This window comes from Pituophis catenifer, unplaced genomic scaffold (genome assembly GCF_029215685.1).
Source record: "Pituophis catenifer annectens isolate HBS135680 unplaced genomic scaffold, rPitCat1.0.hap2 SCAF_1, whole genome shotgun sequence".
NCBI classification, from domain to species: domain Eukaryota; kingdom Metazoa; phylum Chordata; class Lepidosauria; order Squamata; family Colubridae; genus Pituophis; species Pituophis catenifer.
In genome coordinates this window covers 8,766,161-8,782,144 of record NW_027256881.1, presented here as the reverse complement: position 1 = coordinate 8,782,144, position 15,984 = coordinate 8,766,161, and the positions used below count along the sequence as shown (strand labels likewise).

Sequence of the window (15,984 nt, the reverse complement as noted above, 5' to 3'; positions counted from 1 at the left end):
TGGAAATTTTGAGCAATTCGGAGAACCGGTAGTGGAAATTCTGAGCAATTCGGAGAACCGGTAGCGGAAATTTTGAGCAATTTGGAGAACCGGTAGCGGAAATTTTGAGTAGTTAGGAGAACCGGCAAATACCACCTCTGGCTGGCCCCAGAGTGGGGTGGGAGATTTTGCAATATCCTTCCCCTAGGAGTGGGGAGGGAATGGAGTGGGGAGGGAATGGAGATTTTGCAGTATCCTTCCCTTGCCACGCCCACCAAGCCATGCCCACAGTAGTAAAAAAAATTGGATTTCACCACTGGGGGGTGTGTGTCTAATTTCTTTTAAGGATGAGCGCCATTCCCCTTATTATTATTGCGGTGCCTTGTCTTCATCTCCTTTTTCTTCTTCTTCTTTTTTCTCTTTCTGGCTGAAGGAGAAGAACAACAGGCATTTACTTCTAATGCCTGTGCCATCAGCCTTTCATTTCACCTCCCATCTGGCTTTGTTTGTTTCCTTCTCTCTGGCAGATCGTCCTTCTGATTTCTAATTAAAACAGTGTAGTGCATGGGGTTATGATGATCGTTGATTGATTAAACATGCTTGTTTAAGCTCAGCTGCCTCGGAAGGAGATCGTCTCCCTTCAATTAGAATTAAGGCAGGAGCGCCTTCTTGTAACACAGTTCGTTTCTCAAACTGTGAAAGGAAAAAATAATAAACTATAAATACCAGTAAGGTCTCAATCTCAGCAACTATAAGGTGTGTGGACTTCAATTCCCTCAGACAAGCATGGATTAGAAAGTATCAGTTGGTCCAGAGTGCGGCTGCACGGGGGATTATGGGAGCGACGGGGCGCTCACATATAACACCTCTCCTGCACGAGCTGCACTGGCTTCCTGTGGTCTTCCGGGTGCGTTTCAAGGTGTTGGTGACCACCTTTAAAGCGCTCCATGGCTTAGGGCCGGGGTATTTGCGAGACCGCCTTCTGCCGCCAATAGAGCCTTGGTAGTACAGGGGTTTAAGGCACCCTGTTATTAAGCTTATTAAGACCAGCTGCCTGCAATTACTGCAGGGTTCGAATCTCGCCAAGGCTCAAGGTTGACTCAGCCTTCCATCCTTTCTAAGGTAGGTGAAATGAGGACCCAGTTTGTGGGGGCAATAAGCTGACTTTGTATAAATATACAAAAGGATGAAGGCTATTGCTGAGCACATTGTAAGCCGCCCTGAGTCTTCGGAGAAGGGCGGCATATAAATCAAATTAAAAAAAAAAATAGCCTCCCACCGACCGGTTCGCTCACACAGAGAGGGCCTCCTCAGGGTGCCGTCGGCCAGACAGTGCTGGCTGGCGACCCCCAGGGGGAGAGCCTTCTCTGTGGCAGAACCTGCCCTCTGGAATGACCTGCCCCCTGAGATACGCACGATATCAGACCTCTGGACTTTTCGTCGGGCCCTGAAGACGCACATGTTCCATCTAGCTGGGCTGGCTTGATCCCATCCTCTCAGTTTTTTAATCAAATTTCGGTTTTAAATTCGGGCCAAAATTTATTTAATTGTTTTTAAAATGTTTTTAAATTTTATATGCTATGTTTTATCCGCCCTGAGTCCCGCAGGAGAAGGGCGGTATAGAAATATAATAAAATAAATAAATAAATAAATAAATATCAGGGAAGGAAGAGATTGGACAGCCACTTGTCTGGGATGGTATAGGGCCGTGATGGCGAACCTATGACACGCGTGCCAGAAGTGGCACGCAGAGCCCTCTCTGCTGGCACACGCACCCGTCACCCCAGGTCAGATCTCTGTGGAGTTTCTTTCGTGAGCTTCTGTTTCCCCGCAAACGATGAAACAGAAGCTCACGAAAGAAAAAGATCTTCCCTCTTGCAGCGCTGCCGGTGTTCAGATGCCCTGCCTCCCACCGACCAGCTGGTCTTTGGGTCTGCTGAGCATGTGCGCGTGTCCGTGCATGTCCGTGCATGACCATGCATGCACATGTTTGCATGCACACACACATCTTTCAGTTTGGGCATGTGCACATGCGCAGTTTGGCCACTCGGGGTCTAAAAGGTTCACCATCACTGGTATAGGGTTTCCTGCTTGAGCACGGGGTTGGACTAGAAGACCTCCAAGGTCCCTTTCAGCTCTATCGTCCCAAAGGTGCTTTTTTCAAGAGGCAACTGGATTTTCTGGCTTTTCTTTGAAGACATTTCGCTTCTCATCCAAGAAGCTTCTTCGGCTCTGATTGGATGGTTGGTTTCTAACTGCTGCGAAACAAATGGTCATAATTTGAGGACTACCTGTAGCCTAGTCTTCAGCCTTGGGGCTCCCTTACAGCCTTTCATTCAAGCCGCGTGACCCTGCTTGCCCTTTTGAGATCAGCCAGGATTGCTCGAGGCTGCCTCCTGCTTCTTCAGCAAATTGAATTGAGCCATCTCTTGGTGATTGCAGTAGCGCATAAGGGTCATTTTCTAATCAACGGTACAGAAGTGGTTTCCTGTAGTTTTCTTCTGGGTTATTTTTTGACTTCCCAGTCTAGTCTATAACCTTGGCATTTCTTGGCCTTTTCCCATCCAAGAACTAACCAGACCAGAGCCTGGTTAGCCTGAAGCAATTCTACATAATGGTAATAATTTTACATACCATAATTGATGCAATCCAGGGGTGGGTTCTAAATTTTTTTACTACCGGTTCTGTGGGCGTGGCTTATTTTGTGGGCGTGGTTTGATGGTCATGTGACAATTCTTTAGGATTTAGCAGAGGTACTGGTCTACCAGGCTTTTAACTGCTTGCAGAGCTGTACTGGTCTACTCATTTGTTCTTGGAGCGTTCCAGTCTACCCATTTGTTTTTCGAGCGCTCTGGTCTACCACCACACTGCCTTTTAACACTGATCAGCTGTAGGGCGGCCCTTTGAAGCCCCGCGGCAAGAGTTTAAACAGTTTTTTTCCTTCTAGCCGATCAGCTGGGACTCGGGAGGCAGCGAATAGTTTGGGGGCAGGGCCAAATAAAAGGTAAGAATAACGCGGGGGGGCGGGAGGGCCCAGCGCCTGAACAAAGAGAACCGGTTCAGTGACGTCATATCGTCACCGCTACTGGCTCGGCCGAACCAGGAGGAACCCACTACTGATGCAATCCTAGGCTGCATCAAGAGAGGGATAGTATCAAGATCACATGAAGGACACAGTTGCGTCCCTTTCTGGATCGGGACTCCTTACGCACAGTCACTCAGGCACTTGTCACTTCCCGCCTGGACTACTGCAATGCTCTCTACATGGGGCTCCCCTTGAGGAGCAACCGGAGGCTCCAACTGGTGCAGAATGCAGCCACGCGGGAGATTATGGGAGCGAGGGGGCGCTCCCATGTGACGCCTCTCCTGTGTGAGCTGCATTGGCTGCCAGTGGTCTTCCGGGTGCGCTTCAAGGTGTTGGTTACCACCTTTAAAGCGCTCCATGGCATAGGGCCTGGGTATTTGCGGGACCGCCTTCTGCCGCCGATAGCCTCCCACCGACCAGTATGCTCCCACAGAGAGGGACTCCTCAGGGTGCCGTCAGCCAGGCAGTGTCAGCTGGCGACCCCCAGGGGGAGGGCCTTCTCTGTGGGAGCACCTGCCCTCTGGAACGATTTGCCCCCCGAGATACGCATGATACCAGATCTCCGGGCTCTTCACCATGCCCTAAAAACCTTTCTTTTCCACCAAGCAGGGCTGGCGTAACCCCCCCCCCCTTTTTAAGATGCTAGATTTTTTATTGTTTATGGGTTTTAGTCGGGATGTTTAAAATTTTGGGCCAAAGTTGTATAATTCTTTTAACAAATTTTAACTTTTGTATTGGGATGTTTTTTATTTTGGCTGTGAACCGTCCTGAGTCCAGCAGGAGAAGGGCGGTATACAAATTTAATAAAATAAAATAAATAAATAAATAAATAAATAAGGGTTAGTACCACTTTATACTGCATTAGTAAGGCCACACTTGGAATACTGCATCCAGTTTTGGTCACTACGATACAAAAAAAAAGATGTTGAGACTCTAGAAAGAGTGCAGAGAAGAGCAACAAAGATGATTAGGGGACTGGAGGCTATAACATTTGAACAACCATTGAGGCAACTAGTCTACTGTCTAGTCTAATGAAAAGAAGGATTGGGGCTGACATGATAGCAGTGTTCCAATATTTGTGGGATTACCACAAAAGAAGAGGGGGTCAACCGATTTTCCAAAATATCTGAAGGCAGGACAAGAAGCAATGGATAGAAACTAATCAAGCAGAGATACAACCTTCAAATAAGAAGAAATGTCCTGGTTCTGAGAACAATTAACCAGTGAAACCACTTGCCTCCAGAAGTTGTGGATGCTCCAAACCTGGAAGTTTTTAAGAAGAGATTGGACAACCATTTATCTGAAATCATACAGAGTTTCCTGCTTGAGCAGGGAGTTGAAACTGTTGAAGTTAGTGTGGCAAGAGTTGGTACTGTCAATGTTCCGATGGACGAACCCAACCAAAGCAAGCTCGAGACGATCCAATCTCCAAATCCAAAACTTTATTGAGGACATCATTTTGGCACTGATTTAAGGCAAAACAAGCTCTAGCTAATTCCCACGCAAACCCACATAATTAAAGTATAGAATTCTCTCTTCCCCTATTAGTGTAGGTCACATTGTCCAATTGAATGTCAATGTATTGTTATGAGAAAAAGTCTTTGGGTTTGGCAAATGCCTGCGGAAGTGTCCTTGGCTCTCATGGCTCATCCTCTTGATATCTGGAGCTTACGTTCCATTTTACCCTTCCCCGGTTCGTTGGCAAGCTGAGAAGCGATAACAGTTGCAACAACATAAGCGTGCTTCAAACTTGATAGGTACATTCCAACGTCTCTCTGAATCTCTGCCTAACTAATTTTACTCTGACTGATGACGTTGCTTGGGTGAGCAATGAAATATCTCAGATCAACAAAGTATGGTCCAGTTGCCATAATTCAATCTACATCTTTGGCCTAGATGATTGAATCTTCATTGACACAGTGGAATGGCTTCGTCTCCAGAAGTTGTGGGTTTCCATCATTGGAGATTTTTAAGAAGAGATTGGACATCCATTTTATTTGAAATGGTATAAGATCCCCTGCTTGGACAGGTAATTGGACTAGAAGACCTCCAAGGTTCCTTCCAACTCTATTATTCTGTATTCTGTAAAGTCAGCTAGATATTGCCACCTGCTGAGGCATTCAATGTACGACTTATTACATATTTCAACTAAATTTGTTCCTCCATCCGCTGACTCATTCTGATGGGTAAGGTCTTGGATAGAGGGATATTTTCAGGGAGGGTCTACAAAACTAAGATCAGTGGTGGGCTGTTGTGGGTTCGCAGGGGTTCAGGAGAACTTCTAGCTAAGATTCTGTTCAGTTCGGAGAAGCCCCAAATTCCACTCCTGGCTGGCCCCTCCCACCCCGCCCCTCCCAGGAGTTCCCATACAGCCCGTTTTGGATGCAGGTAAGTGCAGGGGGTGCGTGGAGGCTTGGGGAGGGCAAAAAACAGGCCTACCAGAAGTTCAGGAAGGCCGGAAACGGGCCCATTTGTTTCTGTTTCGGGCCTCCAGAGGGCCTCTGGAGCCTGGGGAGGCCATTTTCACTCTCCCAGAGGCTTGAGGAAAGCCTCTGGAGCCCGGGGAGGGCAAAAACACCCCCCACCCCCCGCCGTGGTGCAGGAGGCCAACTAAGCCATGCCCACCATGGCCACACACCCCCAGCAACTGGGCAGAGAACCCCTTGCTAAAATTTTTGAAGCCCACCCCTGACTTAAGATGGTTGCTGTGACTTTGCAATCAACATCCTGCTGTGCAACATGGGAGGTAGCACAATGGCAGCTTTTCTTTTTTTGACCCTCAACCCATCCACCCATCCCCCATCCCGGATGTGCCTGCTTGGACAGCTGCTCCAAAATCCTTCCCACCCTGGTAAAAGGACAAGCATCCTTTTAACAGTGGAGCAAAAAAAATAAAATAAAATCACTTTAATAAAACGGCAGATGGAAATTGTTTTCAAATCCAAGCTGCCTGGGAGAATAAGATCTTTTTAAAAAATAATAATAAAAAGATAGAGAGAGAAGATAAGGTACTTTAGCCCCGAGCTAGGAACATTATTGCTTTCGCTCTCTTGACACGTAAACTGACAATGGGAGGCATGCGACAGTAACAATTTTTAATGCGGGAATCCCACAAGGCTCAGAAAAGCTTGGCTGGGATCTGCATCAGCTGCGCGAGGGAGTAAGCCATCACAGGAAGAAGGGATAATTGTTCTTGGAAGGCTGGTGGGAGAGGGGATGGACGTTCTTGGGAGCAGATGCCTAGACATCAACCACCGTTGGCGAAAAACAACCTTCTGCAGCAGGGTTGCCAGCTCAGGAATTCTGGGAATTGAAGTCCACAGGTCATAAAGTTGCCATAGATGCCCACCCTTGCTCTACACCGCCATACATGTAAGGGTGAACTTTCTGTTACCAACCTGGATTTTTCTTTTTGCAAATACAATCCTTGGTTGCAGAGGCATAGGATCACGCAAAGCAGGGGTGCTATTCAGCAGGTTCTGACAGCTTTCCGGTAGTGGAAATTTTGAGTAGTTCGGAGAACTGGCAAATACCACCTCTGGCTGGACCCAGAGTGGGGTGGGAATGAGGATTTTACAGTATCCTTCCCCTGGAGTGGGGTGGGAATGGGAATTTTGCAGTATCTTTCCCCTGGCGTGGGGTGGCAATGGAGATTTTGTAGTATCCTTCCCCTTCCACGCCCACCAAGCCACGCCCACCAAGCCACGCCCACAGAACTGGTAGTAAAAAAATTTGAATTCCAAAAAATGGCGCAAAGTATTAGTACTGCTTTATAAAACCTTAGTAACATCACACCTGGAGTATGCATCCAGTTTTGGTCACCACATTACAAAAAAAAAAAAAATGTTAAGATTTTGGGAAAAGTTCAGAGAAGAGCATCTAAAATGATTGAAGGCCTGGAGACTAAAACATAGAAAGAACGGTTGCAGGATTTAGGTTTGGCCAGTCTGAAGAAAAGAAGAAGTAGAGATGACATGATAAAAGTATTCCAATATTTGAGGGGCTGCCACAAAGAAGAGGGGGTTAGCTTATTTTCCAAAGCACCCAAAGGCAGGACAAGAGGTAATGGATGGAAACTAATCAAGGAGAGAAGCAACCTGGAATTAAGGAGAAACTTTCTAACGGTGAGAACAATTAACCAGTGGAACAGCTTGTCTTCAGAAGTTCTGGGTGCTTCATCACTGGTGATCTTTAAAAAGAGACTGGACAGCTACCTGTCTGAAATGATATATTATAGGGTCTTCTGCTCGAGCAAGGGATTGGACTAGAAGACTTCAAGGTCCCTTCCAGCTATTGATTGAAATACAGAAGCACACCAAGCTTCTGAAGAGATGAATAACAGATTTCTTGGCAAGATTATGCACACCTCCAGAGTCCAGACGCCTCAAGGCATCCTTCCTACTCTATCACTGCTATTATGCAGTAGTGAGACTATGCACTAAAATTAAAACTATAGGACAGTGATGGCTAACCTTTTTGCCATTGTGTGCCAGGAGTGGGAGGGGAGGGAGAGGGTTACGGACATGCGTGCCCATACCCATAATTCTATGCGCTCCACCCCGCGCATTCACGCGACTCCCCGCTCTCCCCCGCTCCTGGCCAGCGATGGCATGGTGGGCCCAGTAGGCCCGTTTTTCTCTCTCCCCAGGCTCCAGAGCCTTTCTAGGAGCTTGCGGAAGACAAAAATGGCCTTCCCCATCCCACCAGAGGCCCTCTGGAGGCTGGAAATGGTCCATTTTCCAACTTCCGGTGGGACCAGAAGGCCCATTTTTTGCTCTTTCCCAGCCTCCAGAGCCTTTCTAGGAGCCTGGGAAGAGCAAAAACGGCCTTTCCCAACACCCCGGAGGCCCTCTGAAGGCCAGAAACAGCCTGTTTCCCTACTTCCAGTGGGCCCAGAAGGCCTGAAAATCAGTTGGCTGAGCTCACGTGCCCACCGATATGGCTCTGCGTGCCACCTGTGGCATGCGTGCCATAGGTTCACCATCACGGCTGTAGGATGTCTGGCTAGGTCAGGGGTCTCCAACCTTGGCAACTTTAAGACTTGTGGACTTCAATTCCCAGAATTCCTCAGCCAGCTTTGCTGAGGCTATAGGACCATGATGGCGAACCTATGGCACGCGTGCCCAAAGTGGCACCTAAAGCCATGTTGCCTGGCATGTGCGGTCTTGTCTGTTTGTCTTCTGGGTTTCTGGCTCGCATGCACACATGACAATCAGCTGTCCTTTGTGTGCGCAGCAGTGCTGAAAATCGGCATGCACATGTACACCAGCCAGCTGATTGTTGGATGCACATGCATGCCAGAACCCTGAAGTTTGGTTTTTCCAGAGCGCGATCCCTTTGTGCATGCAGCAGTGCCGAAAGCCAGCCTGTGCATGTGCACCGGCCAACTGATTGTTGGGTGCACATGTGTGCTAGAAGCCAAAAGTTCTTTTTCTGGCCTTGATGAGCGCACGTGTGACATTTCCACGCAACCTTTTTGGCACTCGGTGCCAAAAAGGTTCACCATCACTGCTATAGGATGTCTGGCTAGGTCAGGGGTCTCCAACCTTGGCAACTTTAAGACTTGTGGACTATTCTGGGAATTGAAGTCCACAAGTCTTAAAGTTGCCAAGGTTGGAGACCCCTGGGCTATGGAATTCTGGGAATTGAAGTCCAGAAGTCTTAAAGTTGCCTACGTTAGACATCCCTGCCTTAGGGAGATAGAGGAGTTAGGACTCTGAGAAAGCGCCCCGAATTGCCATCGGCTCGACTTCCAAACGGTGCTGCAGATTTCCTTAGAAGTAAGGGCTCTCTAAATTCAAGATGGCTTATTCTGAAACGCTACCTCCCACCTCCAAATGCTGAACAAACTTGGAGGGTAACAGCCACCCACATAGAGTCTCACTCTCATACACTCACACACACACACACAAAACCATGAGAAAGAAGTAATCTCTGATTTAGCAAATATTTTCCCCTTCAGAAACCTGCAGGAAAATTCCAACTGCTACCCAAAGTCTTGAATTGTATTTCACTGGTGTGTCGTCCCGCCGCCCCCCCCCCGCATCCCGTTCCCCCTCCCCCGTTTGTAAAGCTTGCTTAATCTTATTTTACAGCAGCCCAGATGCCGCCTGAACAGAAGTTATATTTTGTCAGTTACAAAGGTTGGATTATATTTTCATGAGTGACCTTCCGGTGCTTTTTTTTCCACAGGCAATCACACAGCATTTGTCAATCTTCAACACTTCATCGTGGCGATTCATTGCTGTGCTACAGCAAACTGAAGGTGATAGGTAAAAAATAAATAAATAAATAAATTTAAAAAAACGAGAGAGAGGTTTGTAAAATGGAATATTCCTCCTCAGAAAAAGATCCTCTTTACCAGGTGTGGGCTGCCGGGGGTTCGCAGGGGTTCGGGAGAACCTCTCGCTATGATTCTGTTGCAGTTCGGAGAACCCCCGAATCCCACTCCTGGCTGGCCCCGCCTACCCTGCCCCGCCCCTCCCAGGACTCCCTACGCGGCCCCTTTTGGATGCAGGTAAGTGCAGGGTGCGCACGGAGGCTCGGGGAGGGCGAAAAACGGGCCTACCGGAAGTTCGGGAAGGCTGGAAATGGGCCCGTTTCTGGCCTCCAGAGGGCCTATGGAGCCTGGGGAGGCCGTTTTCGCCCTCTCGGAGGCTCAAGGGAAGCCTACGGAGCCCGGGGAGGGCAAAAACATTCTCCCCGCCGCCGTGGTGCAGGAGACCAACTAGGCCACGCCCACCATGGCCACGCCCACCCAGCAACCAGACAGAGAATCCCTTGCTAAAATTTTTGAAGCCCACTCCTGCTCTTTACATAGAAATCTGGTCTATCAGGGGCAAAAGGCTAAAATGATCTCCCTGATAGGCTAGTTTTCCACATGGAGGAAAATTCTGAACGGAGAAACTTCTTCCCACTTGAAATGATAAAGGTCAGTCACACCCAAAGCATTAGTAAACATAGTACAGGTAGTCCTCTACTTATGACTACAACTGACCACAAAATTTCTCTTGCTAAGTGAGACAGTTGTTAAATGAATTTTTGCCCCATTTTACGACTTTTCTTGCCACCCTTGATAGGTGACTCACTGCAGTCGTTAAGTTAATAACAAGGTTGTTAAGTGAATCTGGCTTCCGCATTGACTTTGTTTGTCAGACGGTCAGAAAAGGTGATCAGGTGACCCCGGGACACTGCAACTGTCATAAACATGAATCAGTTGCCCAAGCGTCCAAATTTTGATCATGCGGCCACACAGGGATCATGCTGCAATGCTTGTAAGTGTGTAAAATGGTCATAAGTCACTTCTTTCAGTGTCATTGTAACTCCAAACAGTCACTAAATGAACAGTTGTAAGTTGAGGACTACCTGTATTATCCTGGATTGCTAAAAGTTTTGCAAAGGGTTGTAGGAAGTGGTCGATCCCACTGAATAGCTGTGTGTATCTATGTGCAGCAAACAGCTGCATAAACAAAGCATTATTCAAAAGGCCAATATTTTTATTTTTAAATAATAAGATTTCAAGAACCAGTTACTTACTTTATCTTCAGACTAGCAAGCATGGCTTTGTCAATCCTGAAAAAAAAAAAGAGGAGAAAAGAATGTCAAGGAGATTATTTGGAGTCCTAATTTTTCTGTTAGGATCTCCCAACCCTTTTAAAATTGTGCCTTGGTGATCGGCAGGGGTGGATCTTTCCCTAAATCACATTTTATAACGGGGGACAAGGGAGGAACACAAGAGACAGTGTGGTGTAGTGATTAAAGCACCAGGCTAGAAACTAGGCAACTGTGAATTGTAGTTCTGCCTGGGTGAGCTTGGGCCAAGTCATTCTCTCTTAATAGCAATAGTACTTATGACAGTGGTGAAATCCAGCAGGTTCTGATAGGTTCTGGAGAACTGATAGCGGAAATTTTGAGCAGTTTGAAGAACTGGCAAATACCACCTCTAGCTGGCCCCAGAGTGGGATGGGAATGGGGATTTTGCAGTATCCTTCCCCTGGAGTGGGGTGAGAATGGAGATTTTGCAGCATCCTTCCCCTGCCATGCCACCAAGCTACACCCACCAAGCCACATCACACCCACCAAGCCATGCCCACAGAACCGGTAGTAAAAAAATTTGTATTTCACCACTGACTTATGACTTATATACTACTTCATAGTGCTTTACAGCTAGAGGTGGGCTGCTGGGGAGTCGCAGGGGTTCAGGAGAACCTCTAGCTAAGATTCTGTACAGTTCAGAGAACCCCCAAATCCCACTCCTGGCTGGCCCCGCCCACCCCTCCCTGCCCCTCCCAGGAGTCCCCATGTGGCCTGTTTTGGATGCTGGTAAGTGCAGGGCGTGCTCAGAGGCTCAGGGAGGGCGAAAAATGGGCCCACCAGAAGTTCCAGAGAGCCTCTGAAACAGAGGTGGGTTTCAGCAGGTTCTGACCAGTTCTGGAGAACCAGTAGCGGAAATTTTGAGTAGTTTGGAGAACCAGTAGTAAAAATTCTGACTGGCCCCGTCCCCATCTATTCTCTGCCTCCTGAGGCCCAGCTGATCAGGAGGAAATGGGGATTTTGTAGTAACCTTTCCCTGGATTGGGGAGGGAATGGAGATTTTACAGTATCCTTCCCATGCCACGCCCACCAAGCCATGCCACGCCCACCAAGCCACACCCACAGAACCAGTAGTAAAAAATTTTGAAACCCACCACTGCTCCGGAGCCTGGAGAAGTCGTTTTCGCCCTCTCGGAGGTTCAAGGAAAGCCTATGGAGCACGGGGAGGGCAAAAATGCGACCCCCGTCCTGCTGTGGTGCAGGAGGCTGACTAGGCCACCCCCAGATGGTCACGCCCACCCAGCAACTGGGGAGAGAACCCCGTGCTAAAATTTTGGAAGCCCACCCCTGTTTACAGCCCTCTCTAAGTGGTTTATAGAGCCAGCATATTGCCCTCAACAATCTGGGTCCTCATTTTAACGACCTTGTAAGGATGGAAGGCTGAGTCAACCTTGAGCCTGGTGAGTTTCGAACTACCAAATTGCAGGCAGCCGGCAGGCAGCAGTAGTAGCCTGCAGTACTACACTCTAACCACTGCACCACTGTGGCTCTTAACTCCTAGGAAGCAGACAACGGCAAACCTATTTACAAAGTTTGTAATTTCTACAAAATGACTGGGTGGGTCCAAAATCTCTCAAACTTCCAAAACCTTGCCGTGAAAAATGCAGGGACATGTGTCACCAGGAGTCAACAACAGAATAACAAGAGTTGGAAGGGGGACCTTGGAGGTCTTCTAGTCCAACCCCTTGCTCAAGCAGAAAACCCTGAACCATTTCAGACAAACTCTGATTCCAAAGCACTGTTGTGACTCCGACCCCCGAGCCCATCTTATCGGAGGGAGAAGACTCCGAAAGTGAAGGAGAGGAGTTGGCAAGGCCTCCCTCTCCAGGACCCTCCTCTCTGGCAATGCCTCAGGTGTCTCCCAAAGGAGAAGAGATAGGCCAGGAGCCAGGCATCTCCGAGCAGCCGCAGTTAGACAGCGACAGAGATAAGTCTTGGCTGGATCCCTGCCAGCGTCGGAAAGACAAGCGCACGCAGCAGAGAAGGAGGCGTGCCAGAGATTAAGCTGAGTCACTGAACCACACCCCACAGGGGATAAAAGGGGGTGTGGTGGCCATTCAGGCTTTGTGACGGACAAAACTGAACAGCTAGCAAGTCATACTGTGTCTCTGGAACTTCGTTATCTGCCTTCCTTGGATTTATTATGGACTGGACTTGACAATTCTTTGGCTTTGTGAATTTATTTTGGTTTATCTGACGGAGGAGGAACACCTCCCTCTGTGAGTAAAGTTTTTGGCAAGCAGGTACTGGGTTGCTGCCAATTCTGTTATCAAAGGAAATTATTGTCAGCAAGTTTATTTTAACTCCTGGCTGACTGTTTGTGTGCGTGTGTGAGACGGGGACAGAACAAGCACATGCAGACAAAAAAAGAGCAATTTCATCCCTCCATCACGTTGTACACCGTGCCGAGGACCACAAACAGCAAGCGAGAAAACGATCTCTGCTTTTTTAAAAATGTGCCAAAGCTGAGCTCCCACCCACCCAAAGGAGCCAATTATAAATCGGTATATACTAAACCAAATTCAGCAATCAGATACGCTTCGGTGTGAGCTGGCATTGGGTAAGACACTTCCAATTTTCACTTTGGCACCTTAAATAACAAGGAACTCGTAATGCAAAAGACACATTTTTTGTTCAGCCTGCACCTTCTGAATCAGCCTGTTCCCTCCTGTAATGAAAGATTCAACAGCTGCCACTCCATAGTCATTTTTTTTTTAAATCTGAAAAGAAAAGAGCTCCATCTGTTTTATTCTCACCTGCAGCACAGTATCTTAGATCAGACTGCACACCAGGCTCTGATGAGTAATTTGGAGATGGGGGGGGGGAGCCGATACAGAACCTTCCAGCTTGCAATTGACAGATCCTATTGGGTGGCTGCAAACCAGCTACAGGTAGAATAACAGAGTTGGAAGGGACCTTGGAGGTCTAGTCCAACCCCCTGCTTAGGCAGGAAACCCTACCCCACTTCAGACAAATGGTTATCCAATATCTTCTTAAAAACTTCCAGTGTTGGAGCATCCACAACTTCTGGAGGCAAGCTGTTCCATTGATTAATTGTTCTGTCAGGAAATTTCTCCCTAGTTTTAGGTTGCTTCTCTCCTTGATTAGTTTCCACCCATTGCTTCTTGTCCTACCCTCAGGTGCTTTGGAAAATAGTTTGACTCCCTCTTCTTTGTGGCAGCCCCTGAGATATTGGAAGACTAGTCCTTCTCTTCATTAAACTAGACATACCCAGTTCCTGCAACCGTTCTTCATATGTTTTAGCCTCCAGTCCCCTCATCATCTTTGTTGTTCTTCTCTGCACTCTTTCTGGAGTCTCAACGTCTTTTTTACATCGTGGCTGTCAGATGTAAATGCCTTATTCTCTAATGTGTAAATAGTATATGAATGGGGTATCAAGGGTTAACTTATTCTTCACTTCTTAATGTATTCATAATTCACCACTCCCACTTATAGCTCCACCCATTGTATATATAAGGAGCCACCTACACCCTTTTCCCTGCTTCTATCTGTGAATATTCAGTGAATATAGAATGCCTATTGTAAATAAAAGGAAGTATATTTAAACCTTTAACTCTCACTAATTTTATTGAGTCTGATCCTGAAAATATTGCAACAAGCTGGTAGCAGAGGATGGTTAATTGACTCAATAAAAAACTTAAAAAATGTCTAAGAAAGATAGGCCCAACACCAGGGCCTACAGCAAAGAAATGGAAACAGAACAAGAAATAATCAACGAATACACAAACGCAATTTCGAGAGAATCCGAAGAATACACCACTGAAGACGAAGAAATAATAGACGAAAATGATGACCAGGAGGAAATCGAAATAGAGAATAACGAACTCAGGTCAGAGATATTAAAACTATTAAAAAGCCAGAAGAATGATGAAAGCCTCATCGCGAACCTCCAAGAAATGCTGAAGAACAGCGGAGCAGCGAGAGAGAAAAACATCACTAATGAGAAGCCTAAAGACCCAAAAATAGTGAGTGATATGACTGCAGAGAAAGTCATTACGAAGAAGAAAAACAGTGATCCCGTGCGAAATTTTGAATGGCAGCCATCTTGGTTTCAACAGGCCTCCAAGATGAGCGAAGCAGAGCCAATCAAAATGCTCAATTCAAAATTTCTGGCGCGAAAAACGTTATCAGACAACGAAAATGAAAAAGAAGATTCGAACTCCTCAGAAGAATCAGAATCAGAAAGTGAAGATGACTCAACAAAATCCCAAATAAAATCAGCAATGAAAACACTTTTTGCTGCATTTGGGCCAAAACTAAAAATTACCAAAGATCCACCGAAGAAGCGAGCGAGCAAGCCGATACCTCAAGACCTGCCCGCTCCCATCCTGACTTCGAAAGCGACGACGCCCGAACCCAGAGAGCCTTGTCGATTCCGCCCTACACCACAGACCGAAGCGAGTGCCAACGCCCCCAAAAGAAAAAGAAGAGCAGCCGCCGTCGTCAGAACTCCCAAGGTCGAACCAGAGACCGACTCGTCTGAAGCAGAGCAGAGCGAGCGAGCCGCAATGGAGAGAACCTTCCACGACGACTCCAAAGAAGAAATGGACAACGCGCATGCGCGAAACTACGCAGACGGTCCGGGAAGACATGAACTGGCAAGAGAACCACGCAGACTCGTTGCGAGCATCCCCATGCCGTTTTGCAATTTTCTACACTTGCAAGACCACGGACTACCTCAGGTCGTAAGTAATGGACAAAATAATGTCGGAAATTTACCCAGTGACTTCCCAAAACTAAGGGTTGATGGCATTAATTTGCAAGAATGGTATCAACAGCTCCAGGTTGTCTTTATGAAGGAAAATTTACTATTTTTTATCACTAGTCCCCCAAAAAGACCTTGGACTTTAAAAATAGATTGTTTACACCATAGAGCATTTTTCTTAATAATATCTAGTGTGTCTCCTGCAATGTATCATAGCATCAAACCTAATCTGACTGTTTCAGAAATCATTCAATGCATGTTTAATTTGTTTCACAGCGATAGTGTGGCTACCACCACAAGAATGTCTAAGGATTTCTTTTCATCTAGAGTGAAACCAGGGGTTTCCATAAGTGAGCATTTAATATCTTTAAACAAAATAAGAGCTGAGCTGCATTTGAGGGGGGAGGTGATTTCAGACCAAACAATGAAAAGTGTTATTATCAACTCACTTGATTCATCATGGGACAGTTTTATGTCACATTTAGACACTATCAATCTAGGATATTTATCCATAGAAAGTCTATCCAATAAATTGATAGCAGAAGACAATTCAAGAAGAAATCGTTCTAACAATCACACAGAACACAAACCTTATAGGAAG

General features: G+C 46.9%; 1 protein-coding gene across 1 annotated transcript in view; it reads right to left on the bottom strand.

The window, feature by feature from the left end:
- Positions 1-15,984, bottom strand: part of RAP1GAP2 (RAP1 GTPase activating protein 2) — a 314,933-nt gene that overhangs the window by 284,020 nt on the left and 14,929 nt on the right. Inside the window, exon 2 of the mRNA XM_070945523.1 lies at positions 10,601-10,636. Coding sequence (XP_070801624.1) covers positions 10,601-10,636 — 36 coding nt within the window. The remainder of the gene's footprint in view (positions 1-10,600; positions 10,637-15,984) is intronic.